Raw genomic sequence first — 12,460 nt, 5'->3', positions numbered from 1 at the left:
TTTGATCGCCGATCGCAGAATGGAGACGCCTGGTGTCTGGTGCCTGCCGGTGCAATTGCAAAAGCAGTCCTTAAGCCAGGCGCCACTACTGCACCCGACTGCATGCAGGATCGAATAATCCTAGCGGGTCCCGTATAGTAAGGCGGCCTACATTAATCTCACTATCTTCGATGCTTCGATGCCACTGCGGAAAAGCGGAAAGTCATGCCATGTTCTTGCTTCATTGGCTACCCATGCCCGCTGCTCTGTGTTTGGCCTCAATCATCAGAACCAAGATCTGATGCGGACGCTGGTTGAAAAATTCAAAGTCACGTTTCTGTGCATTCCCGATTGGTTGTCATGTTCCGATGCTGATAAATAATGGTGCCGGAGTGTTGAGCTTCAGGCCAATGTTAGCTTCCTGTCATCCGGCCCTGCTGAACAATCCACTCACTCCAGCACGGGCGGGCGGGCTAACCTGCTTTCGGATTTGCTTTGTTGTGGAGCTAATGATCCGAATAAAAAAATCTTTGTGTGTTGGCAAAGATGGGACAATTTTTAACACCATCACCCGATCGGGTTAGGCTGGAAGGAACTGGTGCCGAACTCTTCAGCATCATCCTCACCGCGGCATAGTGTCGATGGCGAAGGCGGCTTTTTAAAGGACAGTAATTTAGGACAGTAAAGGACACCAACAGGAGGGGGGTTTTCTTTGATCCTACAGCTCACGCATATCTATATGCTAATTCGTTGATTCGGTTGCGGTGTGTTTTTGTAATCGTTCGCCCCCGTTAGCCCTTCGGATGTGCGATGCTGCTGCGATAAATAACGCCACCATTGATTCCGGTTACGGGGTTTCCAGTTGATTGTTGTGGGTTTCGGGGGGAAGAAAGGATTTCCATATAATATATTCACATCGGTATCCTCGACTCTCGAGGATGGCTCACGAATTCGTCACCAGCGCGTCAACCTTCAGCAAAAAACCGACGTTATAAATCATTTCTTAATCGGTTCGCAGTATCACAATCTCCCTCAGAATTTGCTGTTAATGAGCGAAACGCAAACGTAAAACCACCAAACCAAAGCGCCATAGATATAAATATTTTATTCAATCAACCAAAAGTACCATTCGCGTGCGAGGTGAGGAACTGTGGCACAAAATTAGACGCAAAACAAGCTCATTGCTTTTAAGCTCATGTTTTTGTTTTGTAAGCGATGAAAAATGGAAACTTCTACAAGTGAATGTCGCCCATTTTCCGGGGCGATGGCAGTATGGTGCAAAAAAGGCGATTTTCATCCCTTGCGCAGGAGAGACCCACACAGCACAGGCACAGGGTTGAGCAATATTGTTGCATTTCACTTGTTGGTAGGTGGTGGTCCGGTTGGTAGGAAAAACCGGCAGCCAAAACGACTCATCATCACGGACCCCCTGACAGTCATCCGCCCACTTCCCCCCGGTCGCTCCACGCTTGCCAATCGCCTTCAAGGCAGTTGGCAGCAAAAGAAAGGCGGCTGCAAAGGAGCTTTTTCGCGCGCGTCACCGAGAAGCATACGATCGTCGTAGCGTCGACCCGGTGGCAGAATAGAGAGAGCAAACGATATGGGACAAGGGGGGGGGGGGCAAAGAAAGCAGAAGAAAATGGAAAGAGATAGACAGGAGGACGCGAACCGTTGCGGGTCTGCGTGTGTGAACGAGACAGAGGCATACAAATCGAGGCAAAACTGTCATCCACCGAGCCATGCGTGCGACGGTTCTGCGCGTTCCGGCACTTGGGGGAATTCTCGCCTGTATAAATATTGTAACGGTCGCTGCCGGATCGCTCATACCGCAGCAGACTCAGTATTGGAACGCAACCCAGGTTGACGCTAAACCGGCCGACTAACGTGTTGTATCTGGTAGTGCAAAGGGCCCTCCGAGTGATCTCTGAGTGAGTGTGCGAGTATCGAAGTGCAGATTGTTCGTGGTTCCATTTCCGGCCTGCTGCCAGAGTGGTTCTTGTGTGCTACGACCGTCACCGAAACGAACGGACCCTTTTGTCTCATGTGAGTAGTAGTTTTGTACGTGTTTGCACAATTAAGTTCAGCAGTTGAGTTGAGGGGGTAGGCTGACCACCCGACCGCATACCAATAATGTTTGCTCCCAACTGCTTCCCACCACGGATAAAGTGGATGGTGGCCTAAAGTTTGAGTTTCGATACCGCTCTTTCGAGTGTGTTTGCCAAAAGCGGCAGGATACTACAACGGAAGGACGACCATCTTGGGGAGGGGGGGCACCGCAAAGTCACACACAACTGCATCAATGCGTGACCGCAACATCAAACAAAGAAACGATATTAGTGCCCAGCATTCGTGCGTTAGGTCAAGTGCACTAGTCAACGGGGTTTTATGTTTCTTTGCTGCCGTTGCTGTTGATTGATTTATTGAATGTGGTAATCGGTAAATCCATTACGAGCCGTTTTATGCCTCATTTGGTCACACTTTACGACCTTGCGATGCGAGCAAAAGCGTGTCATGAAGTGACTAATTAAAAGGGGGAAACATAGTGCTACCTTCTCGCTGCAAATAGGGGCTCGGTGCGATGCAGTAAGGAGTAACGCTTACTGTTGTGCAGGGAAAGTTTAGGTGTTCGTAATTTGGAGAATGTGCGGCAATGGCGCTCGGTAACGTTTGAATTGAAACGTGGAACTTGTTGCGTTCAATTGAGAGATGGCAGAAACGTACCAAAAAAAAACCCTAATATATGTCTTCATTTATTTACTTTATGCGTTACTCGCTTTTCAAAATCATTGGCACCATTATTCAACTTCGAAGCGTTACAAAGTAGGGAAGTTACTCTTGTTACTTATTTGGTTTTTTAAATTATGTCTTATACTATTTGTGGTTATACATAAAGTATTGTTCTCTTTTACTTTATTATGACCGCTCAATGCCTTTTTTCCTGTACATAAAATGAAAAGATAAAAAGAGAACTTCATTTTTTGCACCTTATTATATTAAACATTAAATTGAAATCCATCAATAGTGACGTTTAATAATAGTGAAACTCAAAAACGGTGTCTCTTCATCGACACATAATTTGTTTAACAGTAAGAAGACCTGGCCGTTCTTCTTGAATTTAAATAAATCATATACGTAACGAGTAGGTTTCAGTTTTTATGATTAATAAATTATTAGTTAAAACAAGTCGTCCATTACGTTTTGCTTTAAGTCTCTTAAAAATCACATGTCACATTTTCGACACAAGCTATTTCTAACACTTATTTAACACATGTTTACGAGACGTGTGTATTTGACGGATTCCTAATATTTAATAATACATTAACATGGAATATTAACTAAAATAAAAGAGAAATATTTTTGTTTTACATAACATATAAGGTTTGAATGTATAATTAAATACAATTAAAAATTAATCTAAATTTTAAGTAGATAAATAGTAAAAAAAAGTCCCACATCTAGTTTAATAAAAGTGGGAATAATCGGAAGTAAAACATTTTTTTAATGAAAAATTATCCATCAATTAATACCCGATTTTCCTTTTTAAAAATTATAATGCATTTTAAGTGTTAGAAGTTTTTCATTAAAATGATACATGAACCTCCCCACAGTCCGTCTAAAACAAAATCCCGCTTTTAATACGTTGCTTCACTGATAACACCACGGTCCTGCGTTGCGCCAACCTGTACGATATGCAAATGTAACAACAGCGACCTCATGCAACAACGGAAGGGAAAACTGAGCACATTAAAATATCATGTGTCAAGGAAAGTAAAATATTAACCTGGAACGTGTTGTCCTGCCTCGTTCTTTGCCACCCTCGGCTGGTACGGCCACCCAGCCCCAGCCCTTAACACGGGGTGACTCGGGTGTGCTTGCCGGATTTTCGTCTTCCGGTGATCGTGTAGTGTAGTGTTCCCTAACAACAAGAGAATGTTTTAAAACAACACTATTGTTTTGACACGCTTTGACACGACGTGAATGTTTCCCCGAACTCTCCCCCACGGGAGTTTGCCAATCTCGGGTAAAAAAGGTCATTTTAATTGCCTTCCAAATACTGGCCGTTATCAATGTCCGATTGTTAGGTGCGTGTTTTGTCAGGCTCGTTAATATTGTGTGGCATGATTTGCGTGCATCATCATATCCCACGGTGTTGCCGGCCATTCCATAGAATCGATTCATTTTTTTTGCCTCTGACAAAAAGTTCACCCACCGAGGGGTATACCTTCGTCAATCACGTTGACAGCTATCAACAGGTTGCAATCGTACAGCGAGAGAGAGAGAGAGACAGAGAGAGAGAAATGGCGAAAAAAATGGCATCGGTTCAGCCCAGTTGTCCTTTGCCAAATTCCACTAAAAGTGTCACAATGACGTCAGGACGAGGGGCCATCATAACGGTGAGGAAATGGATAAGAACAATGTCGAATGGATGTATATTGGAGGACATGGTTTTTGTTAATAGAACCCGACCCGGTTGATTTAAATGCCAGTTAAACAACGAACTATTCCAAGCGATCCATCCGCTCCCATTTGTCATTTATAAGCAAATGCTAACTTTCTTCATTAACCTGTAATTGCTCTTACGGACGCCCGCGGACTCCGCCAACCGGCAGTAAAGGATTTCCGTCCCTATTTTGAGACGGAATCCCTCATCAACTCGGGTTGATTAAACGATACATGATCTACGGCGGACGTACGGCTACCGACTACCAACGTTTGGGAATAATTAGCCCACACGTCGTTTGGAGAATGGAGATAATTACAGCGTTCAAATTGCCACAAAAATGGCTCTCAACTACCCCGCCCTTTTGTGGCGTACCTTGAAGCTTGCGCTTTGACATGATCCAAAAACCCGCTCAAGATGGAGCGAAAAACGGCAAAGTTTATCCTTAATTTTACGCTCTGCCGAATTGGAAAAGCCATTGCCATAGCCTCATTTCCATGTACCACGTTCACACACACACGCACGCACGCAGCACAGTAATTGGGACGCTCGAAGAAAACCCTGACCAAGTACAACGATTTTTTCATTGAAACTCGATGGAGGCGCATGGTGTTTCAAGCGATCCATGATTAATGAGCGGGCGGATTCACTATCGGAAATGGGAAGAAGTGGTTTGTTTTTTGCTCCACATTTTGTAAAATCGTAGAAAAGGAAAAGGAGCTACAAAATTAGCATCCACTTTGCATTTCATAGTCCGGAAGCGTTCGGGAAAGCGAGGAAACAAAAAAAATGGATGACTTAACAGCACCACGCACCAATTGTACCCCAGTGTCATCTAAGTCGATGATGTACAACTGGCACAATCGAACTGTCAGCGGCAGCATTTAAGTAACGGTAGTGGGTATCCTGTAATCGACAGCAACAGCAACCAGCCAGTTGAAGCAAAAAAAAAAAAACGACGACAAACCAGCACAATCCAACGAAGCGAGTGTTGCTCGGCTGCGTCCGTTAGTAAGGTGCCTTGTGGCAATTTTTTGAAAAGATAATATTGTCTGTTCTTGGGTGTTTCATTAGGATGTGGATGAAGAGTAGCTCTCTCGCTCTCTCTCTCTGTCTTTCTGCCTGCCATGTGGCGGTACATGGTTGACAGATAACAAGTGGGTTGCGTACGTGGGTTGCGAGTTAATTAGACGACAGCGGTAGCTCTTTAGGGCCATGCTCATCAGCTGACCACCGGCCAGCGGTGGGAATGTTTGTGTAGCACGGGCAGTGTTTTTGTTAGCTTCACACCAGGTACTGCTGCTCGGTAGAATGGAAGTTGTCATTTGCATGTACATGGCGAAGTGGCTTAATCCCAACCCCATTTGGCGAGGGTTTGAAAGTTTGCGGACAAGCGATGCTGAGCCGTAGGAAGGTTTGGGAGGCTCAGGATGAGGTTTTTATGAGTGAGAATTATAATAGCAGGGTTCAATAACTTATCTTTAGATGCTTTTCAAATAGAAAGACTAGAGTGACAACGATATTCCTGATATTATATTGATTGGACTTTTTAAACAAACTTTGGTTGAAACTACTTCAACTTGAAGCATACGGAACGGCAAGCGCATTCCGGCTATCCTTCCGGTGTAAATAGGATGTCCTTACATTGTACACTATTTGCCAACCGACCACTGCGCTTTACGATGCTGGCGTTACGCTGCGCATAATCCTGCCAATTCAGTGCGGCTTATGGCTGATAAATATTAATCTTTATGAAACTACATCATCAATCGACCCGAGCCGCTGGCGGAATTTCAATTTGCTGCATAATCTAAACCGGACTCCCGGATGCCACCTGGATCCGTCAGCACCCCCTCAGTTTGGGGCTCCATCCGGACAGGCCCAAGCCACACCGCAGAATTAATTGTATTTTATTTTCATAACGCACGCAGCCGTCGTCGCCACCAAAGAACCACAAGCAGCTTCCCGATGTACCTTTGAACTTAACCGAGATTTCTTGTACCATCGTCTTGCAGCAGCGCGTCGGAAAACTCCTTCCCCGTAGCAGAACGTCCCCGGCCTGCAAAAAGTGCACCGAATCCTGCCCTGAAAGCAACTCAGCGCGCCATCCAACTACCTTACCGACCAACCAACGACGACGACAACACCGATGGCTGCTCCTGCAACACCTTCGCGACAGATCCTCTTCGTGCTGGCGCTATTGTTTGTCGTGAAGCTGGGCTCCGGTCGACCGCAAAATGCAATCGATAATCAGGTAGGTGCTTGCGGTTACTGCTGTACAGGTACTTATCAGGCGCTGGGAGCCCGCCCAGGAATGATGTTGTTGTGTCTCGGGCTCAGTTTATTATTCTTCAATTTGTGCCACTTTGTAGTGGAGCAGCGGGTTGACCTGTTGACCACGGTCCGCAACGAGGCACTCGGGGAGCGGGATAGCGAAGGAAGAAGCTATCTATTATTTTTGCCACGATGTGCCTTTTAAAGCATTTGTGCGAAATAGTTTACATTCTATTTTCTGCTTTTCACCCGCCGACGGCAGCCAGAAGACGTTACGGCAACAGCTGCTAAATGCATTTCACAACGAATAGTTAAGTGGTGGAGTAGAAAGAAGGAAGCGAAAAGGTTCCAAAGAGCCACCATAAGCTCGTGGTTTGCCGTTGCCGACTATCGCACTTCATTGCTCGCTCGGTCGGTCGGTCGGTCGGGACGGAGCTTCTACTCGATAGCGCGTACGATCGTAACGGTACGCTTGTCAGCATAAATTCTGAGCACATAAACAAGCAATCAGTATGGAAAGGAGGCGGAAATTGACGACAAGTGGTTGCGCACGGAAGCCGGCCCTTTTGGCAAACGATGCTGCCTTCTCGACAAACGATGGCTCACTTTCAAGCCGGCGCTTCCGCTACACTCGGGGTTTTAGCCCGAGATGCCCGAGATGCTCCGTTCCATACGTAATCGGACGTTTCGATGAGATGTGATTTATCGTGTTAGCTGGTAGGCTGCTCCATGTGCCAGAACTTGTCGTGATCCTACCACCGAACTGAACAGCGAGACCGAACACTGCCGGAACCCTCAGACCTGATTCTTAGCGTTCGGCAAAAGGTCGCATGTTGATTCGCCTTCCGAAGGGCGCCACAAAACAAGTCAACAGGTGTTTTTCGCCTCTTATCGTACGGACGTAGGGACGCCTTATGTTGAACGTTGACGTTGAGGTGTTTAACGCGTCACGTACACTAATTTGCGTTCGTAAATGTAAGGCGTCGGATTTAAGGGCGACACGAATGATTGGAGTCTATTGACGCGCATAATTTTAAATGAGTGACACGGGATTGTTTTGAAACGATGTTTGGAAATTTAATTTAAGAGGGCTTTACATTTTCATGAGATTTGAAAAGCTTTTTTGGTGAATGTTTTTTTTCGACTGCATCGTAACTTAGAAAAAGTTTTATTATTGTGAAATTAAAGTTATTATTTAAAGTCTAAAGACCCGGATAACACTAGACCCGAGGAACCCGAAGTCTAAAGAACGAAGGTGAAAGCAATTGCAAACTTTTCGAGTCTATTTTTGTAGATCGATTTGCTTTCATCCTTCAAAAAGCCGCTATTCTGGTGATTTTTTATTTTCGGGGGCCTGAAATTTGTATCGGTTTCCTATTATCGCAGTCCGGTGGTCAAGAGTCCCTGTCACTAGTAGTGTTGAATCAATCCATATTGTTGCAATAACAAAAAAAGTAGCTTTTAGTAATTAGAATAGTTTTTCGTCGAAACTAATGATTTAATATTAAATTTTTAAACGTAGCTTTTGAAGGTTTTGGAGGCTAGCTTTAGTGGTAGTGATGGGAAAATTATATTATTGAGGAACGAACCAGTTTCATTCCAGAGAAGAATGGAATGAACCTAGTTGATGCGTGGAATCTACATCAAGGGGAATCGAAAAAAAATCTTAGAAAATCTTCAACATCTAAATTACACCAAATAGCATATAGTTTGTTATTAGGCGCAAGTTCTCGCAAAAAAAAAAATACTTATAGGTTTTGTAGAAAACCCTTCAAAAAATCGTTAACACTTGAAGCTTTTGCTTCAATATCATGCTGCTTCAATATAGGAGAACTATAAGCGAGTGGCTATGTTCTAACCTTTGTATTTGCACATCAAAGAATAGGAGCAAAAGACCTACTGTGGGATTGTATTTGAGCCTAGGGTTGATCGTTCCAGTGAAGGAACGGAATGAACCTAGTCCGTTCGGAACGATATTTCCATCGCACTCTAGCGTTATCCTATCTGCGTTGAGAAAAAGCTTAACTGTTCACCTGTTATATTAGCTAATTTTATTTTAAAATAAGTTACCATTTATTTCATTTATCTTTTAAGTGTTAAAACTACAGCCTAAACTGCAAATCATAGTAAAGTTTAGATTCAATTTTTTTTCTTAATTAGAAATATTTACAAGAGCTCTACTTTTTCGGATTTCTTCTGATTTTACCGCCAGTGTTCCTCTTACCATTAATTCGAATTTTGCTTGTTAACGAAACTATCAAATTTTTCAATCCTATTTCACATTCCCTAAGCGTGAAACTATCGGACATAACTCTTTACAAAATGTTTTTATGTCTTCTGCTGTGATCGGTGGTGGATCTTACCGGGTAGCACCCACCTAGGTCCCCGTCAGCTTCTCATATAAAGTGTTTCGTATTATGGGCTTCGTATAAGGTGTCTTGTATTAGGGACTGAAGCCCTGGTCTTTCGAAGTTGAAACCATCATCAGCATGTACATCGGGTGAGGCCCTCCCCGGGAGCTTCATCTCCCTCTGGATTTGAACCCACGAAATGTGAATCCTTTTTTGTCGCTCCATTGCTCTCTCAATCCTCGGTAGGACGGAATGCTCCGAACGAAAGGCATAACATGAAATATTTACCATCCAGCCCATTGTCTTACACAAAGCGGAATTATGTCGTTGCAGGACCTGCCCGAGATAAATCCGAACGAGCTGCGAAAACTCTACACAAACTACAACTCGTACGTATCGAATCAGCTGGACAACTATGGGCTGGATCCGTTACAGCTGCAACTGCTGGCTCAATACGCCCAGAGCAAGTAAGTTCACTGCCCACTCCCGCCAACGATTAACGAATCAATTCATCACCCATTCTTTCCCTCTCCCATGATCCAGCGCTATCAGCGGCGGTGGTGGCGGCTGGGATCAGCTGTACCGGGCGCCGGAAATGAAACGCCAAATTCGGTACCGTCAGTGCTACTTCAATCCCATCTCCTGCTTCAAGAAGTAAGCACCCCCGCCACCCATTCTCAGTCACCGCGTCTACCATGTCACTCTAGCGAACCATGTCCCCCGAGGGAAGCCGGACGGCGGTGGAGAGAGTGTGCGAGTTCTAGCCGCGTTTCCAGCTCCAGTTCCTGTTTCAAAACCTCCCTGTTCCCGGTAGTTGTGTAAGCTCCTGTTCGGCCTTTGCCAGCGCATCTCTATCCGTGTCGTGAGCCGCTAGACGCAAATTGAAACGATGGGAGGGAGGGGGATGGAAGATGGGTGTGGGCTCCCATCCCCCACGAGGAGGAGAAGGAGGAAAACGGAGAGGAAAGATGAGAGGGAAAGAACGGTATGTTTCGTAAATGTTTGTTGATTTGCGAAATGGAACGAAACAATAATATACAACAACAAAAAAACACACACAACCACACACATTGGACCTCATGTGTCGAGGTCGTCTCATCTCCGGTATCGGTTGCTGCTAATCTATTTGGTGTGACAGGGATGTTTGTAAATGTTTAAACAGTCATATTTTATCCACGAAACTCTAAACTCGGGACGGGAACCGCCAGCAAGCTGAGTTGAAAAACAACAAAAAAAAAACAACAAAAAAACGAAAGACTTTAAGACAAACAAGGAAAAAAACATTGTGGCGATTATCAGTACATATAACACACGCACACAGACAAACTAGCAAAAGCCCTATTGTCGTGTCTCTTTGAGGTGAAATTCACAATAAATGTAAACTACATGTAAACTAATTGGGACGGGGGATGATGATTGGACGAAGGATATCAACAACAAAAAAACAGACCATTAAATACAAACTCCACGCATTTGCAGCACTAATGCATTTCTGTACGTGCACTGTAGCTCCTTTTTCCGATTTTCTTTTCGTCTTTCCTTCCTTTCAACTTTGTCCCCCTTCACATTCACTACGAATCATTAACCACCACAGCCTACTTTTTCTATCAACTGCTGGATTCACAACTGTCACTTGTGAAGTTGTACTAAAAGTGCGTTCGGATTGCCTACCTTTAGGCGAAGATGCGTATTCGAGGCTGAAGGGCTGTATTTTCCCGATGGAATAATCTTAACGACTGTGAGGTAATTATTCCGGACGGGCGATATCCGGCTACGAGGCTTGAATTAAGATGCTTTTTAAACTTGACTGTTCGTGTGTACTAACACGATTGGACAGCACGGTTGAAGCGCTGTAAAACGTTCTCGAACAGCTCTGTCGCTTTAACAGGATCTCTACATCAGGACCAGAACGCAAGTGCACAGGAAACCAGATCCCTTCCGACCACAGCTAACACAGACACACGCTCATATACCTGTAACGATTCCACAAAACACTTGAAGCATCTAGATGCACACAATGTATTTATACGTACACATATTTATCGCAAATCTCAATAAACTAGAGCTGCTGTAAAAAGACGTGTGCAGTATGTTTGGTACAGAAGACCCTTAGGCTGTGTTGTGTTGTTTGGACTTAAAAAAACAGAAGAAGGAAAGAAACATACACACATCCTCCGTTCTCGAAATTAGGCTCATTAATTTAAGTTTAATGTAATTAGTACAACTCTTCTACACCGCCGATGGATCTCCAAACGGGTGGCTCACAAGCACACGGTGACGCATTGTGGGAAGACTGTGTTAAATTTAATTTCTCGCCAACATTAGATGATGTTTTGATGCTCTACAACCTACGACGGATTGCTGCACGGCAATGTTTGATCAGGCCCTTAAGTCAAGTGCCAGGTTCCAGGACTGGGAAAAAGGAAGTACAGATTAAGCTTGCATAATTCATCCCGTGCTGTTGGCTTTCGTCACGTTACTCTTCTTTCATCAAAACATCACACGGCCGTAAGGATGATATGGGTGTGAAACTGTCCCGCAACTGTCGCCTCCTGCCATCGATGTATCAACCATGGCAATGGTAAAAGTATGTCTCGGTATTGCCGTGAGGCCTGCCGCTCCCATCCATCTGTGCAGATTCTTTACCGTTTTCTGGGTGCTGATGCTGCTGCTGCTGCTCCGTTGCCGAAGACGACAAAGTTATGGTACGTGGAAAATCGTTCGACACGATACGGACGAGCGAGCGAGCGGCTTTGGATTATGCAGGGACTTAGACGTCAAAGGACGGCCCGACATGCCGTTGTCCATCCTACGGCCCGGGTTGCCCGTCAGCAATAGAACGACCCGAACCCCGGTACACGTGTTGATTGGTTTAGTCTTTTTTCGCTTTTTTTCCTCCCCCTCTCTCACACACACTCGACAATGATAACAAAGCGATAGCGACTGCTGATGCGTCGGATGCTGCTGCTGCTGCTTCTTGTAACTCGAGCGTTTTGCAGCACCGTCTACGAAAGTGTCAATATTTGCATTGGCCTTCGTTACTTTAAAAATACGAGCGAAAGAAAAAAAGTACCCAGCATTTCATTCAATGGACAATTGTGTGTGTGTGTGTGTGCCTGAAAGATTGAGTAGGCGCAAACCTCTCCCTATCCTAATTCCGCCATGGGGCCCCAATCTGGTAGACGGTACGCCTTGAAGAGAACAACCCGGTTTGGTTGTGGAAGGAATGAAGTTATTTTTTAGTACTAAGATTTTAGTTTGTCAGGTTTTCTTTTTCAAGTTTTTAAGCGAAATAATTAAAAAAAATACGTGACACGCTCACGTCCCTTATGCTTGCAATGTGGCCTGGGGCGAAATCCGCTCATACAATTTAAAACGAGGATACCAAATAGTACTTCTTTTCTTTAAACGGGAC

The 12,460-nt window shown here is 44.7% G+C and overlaps 1 protein-coding gene across 2 annotated transcripts; it reads left to right on the top strand.

Moving 5' to 3' along the window:
* The first annotated feature begins 1,798 nt into the window (after window positions 1–1,798).
* Window positions 1,799–11,151, top strand: LOC118511129. 2 transcript variants are annotated; one of them, XM_036053862.1, is made up of 4 exons: window positions 1,799–2,022; window positions 6,436–6,674; window positions 9,379–9,512; window positions 9,589–11,151. In XM_036053862.1, the coding sequence occupies exons 2-4, from the start codon at window positions 6,570–6,572 to the stop codon at window positions 9,701–9,703; spliced, it is 354 nt and encodes a 117-aa protein (XP_035909755.1). In that variant the 5' UTR covers window positions 1,799–2,022; window positions 6,436–6,569; the 3' UTR covers window positions 9,704–11,151. The 2 variants fall into 2 exon arrangements, with proteins under 2 accessions (XP_035909755.1, XP_035909756.1); XM_036053863.1 differs by having other exon boundaries at window positions 1,807–2,022; window positions 6,439–6,674.
* The last annotated feature ends 1,309 nt before the right edge of the window (window positions 11,152–12,460 follow it).

The sequence above is a fragment of the Anopheles stephensi genome, chromosome 3 (genome assembly GCF_013141755.1).
Source record: "Anopheles stephensi strain Indian chromosome 3, UCI_ANSTEP_V1.0, whole genome shotgun sequence".
Classification (NCBI taxonomy): Eukaryota; Metazoa; Arthropoda; class Insecta; order Diptera; family Culicidae; genus Anopheles; species Anopheles stephensi.
The sequence above is the reverse complement of the archived record's forward strand: the minus strand, read 5'-3'. Positions and strand labels throughout refer to the sequence as shown.

Coding starts and splice junctions, on each gene's coding strand:
- LOC118511129 (XM_036053862.1), top strand. CDS start 6,570: ATGGCTGCTCCTGCAACACCTTCGCGACAGATCCTCTTCGTGCTGGCG. Junction 6,675..9,378: donor AAAATGCAATCGATAATCAG/GTAGGTGCTTGC, acceptor ATGTCGTTGCAG/GACCTGCCCGAGATAAATCC. Junction 9,513..9,588: donor GCTCAATACGCCCAGAGCAA/GTAAGTTCACTG, acceptor CCCATGATCCAG/CGCTATCAGCGGCGGTGGTG.